General features: G+C 44.1%; 1 protein-coding gene across 2 annotated transcripts in view; it reads right to left on the bottom strand.

The window, feature by feature from the left end:
• Window positions 1-6,686: 6,686 nt before the first annotated feature.
• The window catches only part of P2RY11 (purinergic receptor P2Y11), a 102,929-nt gene continuing 100,469 nt past the window's right edge, over window positions 6,687-9,146 (bottom strand). For both annotated transcript variants that reach the window (XM_077470185.1, XM_077470184.1), the window contains exon 2: window positions 6,687-8,993. In XM_077470185.1, coding sequence (XP_077326311.1) covers window positions 8,008-8,946 — 939 coding nt within the window. In that variant the 5' untranslated portion in view covers window positions 8,947-8,993 and the 3' untranslated portion in view covers window positions 6,687-8,007. The remainder of the gene's footprint in view (window positions 8,994-9,146) is intronic.

The raw sequence follows: 9,146 nt of genomic DNA, 5'->3' as shown, positions 1-9,146 counted from the left end.
GAAGATTGAGTTTGAGAAAGTGGTGTGACATCCATACCGATATATCATTCAGTAAGTTTGAGATCCGTGAGGAGATCAAGGGGGTGAGTTGAGTAGATCTGGGTGTCGTCGGCATAGAGGTGGTATTGGAAGCCATGGGAGGTTATCAACTGGTCCATGGAAGAGGTATAGAGGGAGAATTAGGGACCCAAGGACGGAGCCTTGGGATACCCCAACAGGAAGGGGAGCGGAGCAGATGGAGTTGTAAGTGACACTGAAAGTGCGCTGAGATAGGTAGCAAGAGAACCAGGATAAAGTAGAATCACGGATGCCAAGGGAGTGTAATTTGCTGAGGGGGAGCAGGTGGTCAACTGTATCGAAGCCAGCAGAGAGGTCTATGAGTATAGAGTAATGGCCATTGGTTTTAGCAGTTAGGTCATTGGTGAGTTTTAGTAGGGCAGTTTCAGTGGACGGAAGCCAGACTGTAGGGGGTTCGAGAACATTGTTGTGTGTGAGGTAGCGACTCATTCGGTTATGGACAAGGCGTTCGATGAGCTTGGAGGCAAATGGGAGCAGGGAGATGGGTCTTAAGTTATTCAAACAGATGGGGTCTAGTGAAGGTTTTTTAAGTATGGGGGTAACCAGTACATGTTTGAGCGGGAAGGGAAAGGTGCCAGAGGAGAGGCAGAGGTTGAAGATGTGGGTTAGGGAGTTTAGGATAGAGCGGGAAAGTGGTCGCAGTAATTGTGAGGTGGGCCAGGGAGAAGAGTTCATCAACTTCATAGATAATAACTGGGCAGAAGGAGGAGAGTATTGAGTGGGGTGTTGGGTAGGGGGGGAAATTGAGTGCTGGATATCTTCTCACAAATTGCCAACCATTTCAAAAGCAAAATCGACAATCTGTTGAGCGGTAAGCAATTTGGTGGGGGTGAAGTAAGGAATAAGGGTAGAAAGAGTTGACAAGGTTTGGATAAGAGGGTTTTGATGAGTGTTTTAGTAGGGTTGTTTAGCAGTGTGGAGGCAGCAGTTGTATTTAAGAAGGGCAGATTTGTAGAGGGTAAAGTCTTGCAGGGATTTAGATTCACGCCATTCTCGCTCAAGAGCACAGCTGTGTCTATTGAGACTTCTGGTGTCTGTTTGCCAGTGTTGTGGCATGCTCTGCGTGTAGAAAGAGGAGCAAATACGTCTAGGGTGGATGACAGCGTGTTGTAGATGAAAGTGGTTAGCTCTGGGCAGGACAGGGGTGCAATTTTTGTGATAAAGACCATCAGCAGAATAAAGAAGGGTTGAGGTTGCAAAGGTTTCTGCAGATAGTGATTTGTGGGTTGGCAGCATGGGAGGTAGGAGATAAGGTTGTGAGAGAGAAAGGGGGTGTTAGAGAGGTTGCAGGGAATGCAGCGATGGGAGAATACGAGGTCGAGAGTATTGCAGTTGTATTGAATGGTGGTTTGTATCCATTGTGTTAGGTTGAGTAGTTGTTGCAGTATTAACATTGATTGGAATGTTAGTCACCAAGGATGATGGCAGGTACTTCAGAGGAGAGAAAATAGGATAGCCATGCAGAGAAGTTATCCAGAAAGCCTGGCACTGGTCCAGGAGGCCGATAAATGACTGCGACCTTCAGACAAGCTGGAGAGAAAAGACGAATGCAGTGCACTTCCAAAGAGAGGGACGTGTGGGAAGAACCTGAAAGGTGCATTGTGGGAAGAGAAGTCTGACGCCACCTCCTTTTTGTCCACTGGGTCTGATGGAGTGAGTCCAGAGGAGGCCACTGTGGGACAGGGCAGCTGGAGAGGTAGTGTCAGATTCCTGGAGGCAGGTTTCAGTAATAGCAAATAGATTTAGGTTTTTTGGAGAGGTCATTTGACAGAAGCTAGTTTGTTGAAAACTGAGTGGGCATTCCAGAGGGCACAAAAGAGGGGAGCTGACTTGTGGAATCAGGGGAATTGGGATGAGAAGGTAGGAGTTACGACTACTGTTGGAGGAGGTAGACAGACATTTTTGGCTGTAGGAGGGTTGGGGTTTGGTGCGATGTCCCAGACATTAGGAGTAGTAGGAGGATGAGGGTGGTAAGGCTAGAGTGGGATTTATAGGAGGGCAGATGCCATAGTGGGGTGAAGTGGTGATACGGTGTGGGCTTAGAATGAGCTGGAGGTAAGTGCAGTAATATTGAGTGGGCAGAAGAGGGGGATATATATACAGGTTTGGGGCTGGCAAGGGGGGGAGAAATGAGAGTTTGAGGAGAGAGGACTTTATAGCAAAGATTAGTGTGAGCATGTTGGAGGGTGGGGAGAGGGGAATGAAAGGAAGGCTTAGGAAAGTTAGAGGCTGGAGCGGAACTTTCTATAAAATAGGTGTGGAACACTAATGTCTGTACTTGCTTTTTTTTTTTTGTAGCAGTGCCTTAGAGGAAGTGCCCGTGTACAAATGCCAAATACTTGTCGTCAGAGTGACACTTTGCACAAGGAGTGACCAGCCATCTCAGGAAATGAACTACATTTATACAGAGATGGTGTGGGGGAAAGATTCACAATTATTCAATTAGGAGCTGATAAAACCAGGCTTAATTGCCAGTGCAATGCAAGAGGGGACAAGAGGGTAAGGTTAAATGCTTGATCTTGTCCAGAGCAGCGCAATACAAAATAAGTGACACTTTAAAAAATAAGCAAGTATAGACAGCAGTTTCAAATTCTTAGTAAGGCAGAATTAGAGTTCAGTTAGGAGGCAATGTAGTCCAGTGTTTAAGAGAAGAGTGGAGTCTGTGCAGTTACCTACCAGAGGGTATGAAGAGTCAGGTGGGAAATCGCAGACAGGCAGAGTGACCTTCAATGAAATGAAGGATAAACCCCTTATCTTAATTGTACAGTACAGAACTCCAGTAATTGCAGTTTAAAAACAACTGGCTCCTGATCTCTCAGTGCTGCGTCTACAGCCAGCCTGCTAGCTTGAAGGGGGAGGTACAGGGGAGTGGCTTGCCATCCTAAGCTACAGGGCTGTGCGTTTCTAGTGATGTACACAGTGTAGAGAGACATGACTCTAGTACCTGCATGTAAAGGATGCTGCAAGAGAAAGCCACTCTGAAACAAGAAAACATGGGGCAGCCGTCATGGCACCAGCTTAAACTGAAATACAGGCAAGGATAAAACGATAAAGAAGCTGCATAGTCAATAAGCTATTACATCAGCTGGTGAAAGTGCTTAAAACAACGGTTTAGTATCAAAGACATTCTGTGTCCCTCAATGGACTCCAAAAATTGATCTTACAGGGAGTACGATTTTTTTTCTCTGCTGTAGTTATTGTAAACAATCACCTTGTAAAACAAACCCATTCCGTTTAGAAATTAAATGAAAAGCAAAACATTTGTGTTGATATAAAAAAAACATAAACACCTTTTTTTATGAGTGATCACATTCCCTTTGTTCTCAACTGCATAAGAGCTGGGGGGGGGGGGGGGGGGAGAGCAAAAGCCAACTGAGCTTCCCAGTGAGAGGCTGTGCAGAGGGGGTGTGTCAGGACGAGTCTGATCATTGAAGGAGAGTGCATAGCTAGAGAACTGACTACGGTGTGCTCTGCTTATTGTGGTCAGTTTTTATTAGCAAAGCAGAGGGACTGGCAGGAACACCAGGGATTTCACACAAAGGAAGCCATACAAAGAGTAAAGGAGACTTCTTCGTACATGGTACAGCAGACACATATCAGGATATGAAATGCTGGGGTAACAAACTCTTTAAGTAACGCTTACAGGTCTTGTCCCTCCCCCAGCTTATGGCTGCTAAAATGCAAAGGAGAATCTGTAGACTGATGAGCTTATCTTTCTGAAGCTTTGATCCTCTGCCTGTCAGAATGTTCCTTGTGCTGCTTCTCTCTTCCCCAGTGGAAGCTCTGGTGTACACTGACTTCAAAATGATAATTCAGGTACAGTAAAACCTTGGATTGCAAGCATAATTCATTCCAAAAACATGCTTGTAATCAAAAGCACTCGTATATCAAAGCGAATTTCCCCATAAGAAATAATGGTAACGCTGATGATTCGTTCCACAACCACAAAAATAAAGCAAAATCCAGAAGGAGCTACAGAGTATAAAAGAGTAGAGGGGCAGCTCTAAGTGTAGCAATATGGTTACATTTAATAAAGATACAACATTTTGCAATGTAAGTCGTATGTGCAATAGCAGACATGATGTTCGTTCCCCAGAGAGATAGAACGGTGGGCTGCCGAGGTAAACAAGGCAGACCGCTGTTCTGTCAGGCATGGACACTGATCTAGTGTTCCTTCTAATCGGGAACCCTGATCACTGTGTCAATGCAGTGAGCCTGCCCCCCCACGACAGTAAGAAAGCACCAACAGGGAATACACTTAAAGTGGAACTTCAGTCATTTTTTTCCATCTTTCCATCTATTAAATCCTCTGCCCTTGTTGTTTCAACTTTGGATAGTAAAACATTTTTTTCTGTCAGTAAATACCTTATACAGCCCACTTCCTGTTTCTTGTCTGGTCATTGGCCTCACTCTCATGAGAGTTTGCCAGGAAGGGAGGGGGGATGAGTCATAAGAGAGCCAATGAGAGCTGCAGAGCTGGAGGTGTGCAGTTGCTCACGGTTAAAATGGTTGCAGCCAGACTCAGTGGAGGGAGATTTCTGCAGCATATTTGACAAGTACAGAATCACAGTACATATAAAATAATATGCAAAGTGGTTGGAGGGAAGCTTTATAATAATAGCAAAGATGTTCTTTTTACAAATTATGAGCAGACTGCAGTTCCTCTTTAACCACTTCAGCCCCAGAAGGATTTGCCCTCTTAATCACCAGGCTATTTTTTTTGCGATACGGCACTGCATAACTTTAACTGACAATTGCGCGATCGTACAACGCTGTACCCAAACAAAATTCACGTCCTTTTTTCCCACAAATAGAACTTTATTTTGGTGGTATTTGATCACTTCTGCGTTTTTTTTTTTTCTGCTATAAAACAAACAAAAAAGCCTCAATTTTGAAAAAATGCACTGATTACTGTGTAAATGTCACTGGCAGGGAAGGTGTTAACATTAGGGGGCTATCAAGGGGTTTAATGCATTCCTAACTGTGGGATGCTGACTACTACTAAGTAGGAACAACGATCTGTTCCTCCACCCCTGTCAGAACAAAGATTTGTGTGCATCACACACAAATCCCCGTTCTGGCTCTCGTGCCCGCCAGCCACGTGCATCGGGTCCCCCGCCGTACATATATGCCGATTTGGGTAGGAGAGCCAACCTGCTTGAGGGGAAGGCGGAACTCCATTTTAACCCCTTCCCAGCCAGTGTCATTTATACAGTATCTGCATTTTTTTAGCACTGATCATTGTAAAAATGTCACTGGTTCCCAAAAAAAGTCTCAGGTGTCCAATCTGTCCGCCGCAGTTCCGCTAAGAATTGCTGATCACCACCATTACTAGTAAAAAAATAAATAAATAAAAATGCCATAAATCTATCCCCTATTTTGTAGGCGCTATAACTTTTGTGCAAACCAATCAATATACGCTTGTTGGTATTTTTTTTACCAAAAATATGTAGAAGAATATATACTGGCCTAATCTGATGAAGAAATTTGATTTTGAATTTTTTTTTTATTGGATGTGTTTTATAGCATGAATTAAAAAAGATATATATTTTTTTTTGTTCAAAAATGTAGGGCTCTTTTAGTTTCTAGTGCAAAAAATACAAAACTGCAGAGGTGATCAAATACTACCAAAAGAAAGCTCTATTTGTGGGGGGGGGGGGGGAACGACAGAGCACAGCATCGCACAACTGTGCAATGGTCAGTTAAAGTAACAGTGCTGTATCGCAAAAAATGGCCTGGTCTTCTGGTCCTTAAGTAGTTTAGTAGGTTACTGTTAGTTGTTAGCTGTTCATTTGGCATACTAATTAGATGTATTGCTATTACAGTTTAAAGTTTGCATTGTTTAGGATAATGTGGTCAAACTCTTTTCTGATTTTTGTGGTATAAATGATGTGTGAATTTTCAATAGAGAGTTCCAGTTTGCACCTAAGCTAGTGTCCTCTAGTTCTTGGGTGCAATTCTTAGCTATAATACCTGGTTCCAGAGTAGAGAAAGCTGTATCTCGGCAGAGGTGCCAGGCGGTCCATCATGAAAACATTTTAGACAACTGTGCGCATTCAACCTTGTGGCAACAATTTGGGGAAGGCTTTTTCTTTTATTTGAAAGGAATGTGCCCCCATGGTTTTTGAAGTTTGGTCTGGGGAAACTTAGAAGTAGAATTCCAGGCTTAAAAAAAGAAAAGTTTGGGTTTGTAAAAAAAATAAACATTTATACTCACATAGGTGGATGCAGCTTCGATCCAATGCTGCAGCTGTCCCCCATAGGCTCTGAAGTGAGAACTGAGCGATCAAACACTGCTAATCACTTGATTCTTCCCTGTCAGTCAGCAGCTCTCTGCTCTCCCCTCCAGTGCTTAGTGGAGCGCTGGGCTGTGGAGAGGCAAGAGGGGTTGCTGAGAGTCTGAGCCAGGTGCCAGTTCAGGCCTCTGGGCAGGTCCCAACCATATGGTCAGGATCTTTTCTGAGTCTAGACAGGCTGAGTGACGACAGAAGCCTTTAGCCCACTATTGGCCGAAAACAGGTCACAGGAGTGCAGAATGAAAGTTTTAAAACCTTGGAAAGGCTTGAACCATAAATTACCATTTGGTTTTGCCAAGTACAAACAGATACTTAAAAGCAGATTTGTTTTTATTTTGCACACATTCTTGTAAAAGCATAAAACATTACAATATGTTAATTCTCCACTTGTTTGCCCATGCAGGGCAAAGTGACAGGCTCACTGTAAACTTGCAGCCCTCCCTTGCTACTTATACTCACCAGCAATTAATCCCCCATATCACCATTTGCCTGCTAGAGTAATGTGAAATGGCAATTACTTTGTGCATGGAAAATGTACGACTTTCTCCCCAACCAGCCCGTAATACAGCGCCAGGTGTCTTGAGCGGGCAAACACCAGGCCCAAGCACCATCATGTTGGATGAGAGCTCTAGGTAAACTCTCAACAAGATTAGCTTACACAGGATGCTTTCAAGTCACTTTGGCAGGCAAAAGGAACACCACAGGGGAAGTGGAGTTGGAGTAGGGTGCTAGGCAATTAAAGGCAGCCATACATGGATCTAAATTTGGCCAGTTCAACAGGGATCTGTACAACCAGCCTGTTGGGTTCTACCCAAACCATGTGTTCTGTCAGCTGGGAAGGCTCTCGCAACACTAATAGCAAAGCGGGAGTGAATCCTTCATTCACATCAAGTGTGTGGATGGGGGAATTGGGTAATTTTTTTTTTTCATTCAACCCACTGGCCTAATGTATGGCCAACTTAACAGGGATGTTTACCCAAAAGGCGAAGTTCTACTTGTTCGCATTCCCCCATCTCCTCCACTGCCACATTTGGAACTTTTTAAGGGGGAGCAGGTAGCTGGTTTTGACCATGTTTGCCCCCCCCCTCCTTCCCTTGAAGCCTCCTGGGACACATCAAAGGTCCCAGAAGACTATGGAACCATTCACAAAGTGCAGCGCGACTCGCACAAGCGCAGGAGGAAACTGGCTGTGAAAGCCGCAAGCCTTCATTGCCGGTTTTCCTTACAATGCTGGCGCCTGTACCTGAAGCCGATTGAAGAATCAGCTTGGGTGAGGACATCGCTTAATCCCTGGACAAGTAAGTGTACTTACATGAAAAGTGAGCAGCTACATTATTTACTTATTTTTTGGGGGGAGCCTGAAGCTCCTCTTTAATTGAGCCTGTTTAAAGGGGTGCAGTGAGCTTATACAATAGGTGGATTTCTTGTGATGTTCGAAGAATCACAGTTATTGGCGATTGTTGGTCACATAAAACATGTTACTTTCTCCAAAAAAAATTCTGTCTTATTAAGCATATGTCATCATGTCTGGGTTTCATTTTCTTATTTGGCTCATGTCCATACATTGGACTTTTGCTAGTTTTCCCAATGTCCTCAGAACTTTAATACTGGTCTAGTACAATCACCAAGAAGATTAAAGTCGAATGCTCTCAGGAGGTTTCTCTTCTTCCTGTCCTTTACAGCAGCCAAGTTTTTCCCGAACATTGTCCATCACAGAAGTGTACAACAACGGGTGGATACAAGGGTTCAGTGCCACCAGTCCCCGTGTAACTTGAAATGCGGAATGTAGAAAAGCAGATCGATTGCAATTCTTTGGCCATATTCTGCTTGCAAGGTTCATGTTCCTCAGGATGTGGTAGGGCAGGAATGAGATGGCGTACAATAACACTACCACACAGACCATGGTTACCACTTTTCTCTTTTCCCTTGATTCCAGTCCATGGCTTTTCCATACAGCTCGAGCTATGCCTGTATAGGATATAAGAGTGATGATAAATGGAAGGCCACAGCCGAAGCCAGCAAGAAACAAGCTGTATGGAAAGTAGGACCTTAGTTGGCTGTCCAATGCAGTTCCTAAGCACTCTATCTTATCTCCCTCATCCTTCAAGGTTGAGAATTTAAACACAGGAGAAGAAATTGCAGCAACTATAAGCCACACTGCCACACTTGCCAGCTTGCCATGTTTACTCTCCACTCTACCCCTGGCATAAAATGGGTACACAACTCCGATGCAGCGGTTGACACTGATGCAGGTGATAAAGAATATGCTTCCGTAAAGATTACAATGGAAAAGAAATCGTTCCACTTTACAAAGGGCGACACCAAAGATCCATTTTTTTCCCATTGAGTAGTATGCCACCAGGAGAGGCAGAGACAAGGCGTAGGCCAAGTCACTCACAGCAAGGTTCAGAGAAAAGATAATTCCGGCATGACGGTTCTTGGATCCTCTTGGCCCTAGCAGCCAGATGGCAAAACCATTACCTAACACGGCTAAAACAAACTCCACCGCGTACACTGGGGCCAGGAAGGTAGTCTGAACATAAGCAAAGGAAAAGCTGCAGTTCTGCGCCATAGATGCGTGCTCCTCAGAAAAAAGATCTGGGTTGTCAATAGCGAGACCTGAAATTAAGAGAAATACAGGTTAATATATCAGACTACAAATATAATTTAACAAACAAGACAGGTGTGCGATCCACAGCCACACAACTGTAACTGAATAATCCAAATAGAAGGTCTGCAACTCTGTATGATGCTCTTTTAATCTTACCTTTA

Source organism: Lithobates pipiens, unplaced genomic scaffold (genome assembly GCF_037356315.1).
Source record: "Lithobates pipiens isolate NorthernLeopardFrog02 unplaced genomic scaffold, aLitPip1_a1.2 Scaffold_8, whole genome shotgun sequence".
Lineage (NCBI taxonomy): Eukaryota > Metazoa > Chordata > Amphibia > Anura > Ranidae > Lithobates > Lithobates pipiens.
Note: the sequence above shows the minus strand (reverse complement) of the source record. Positions and strands in the feature narration are given on the sequence as shown.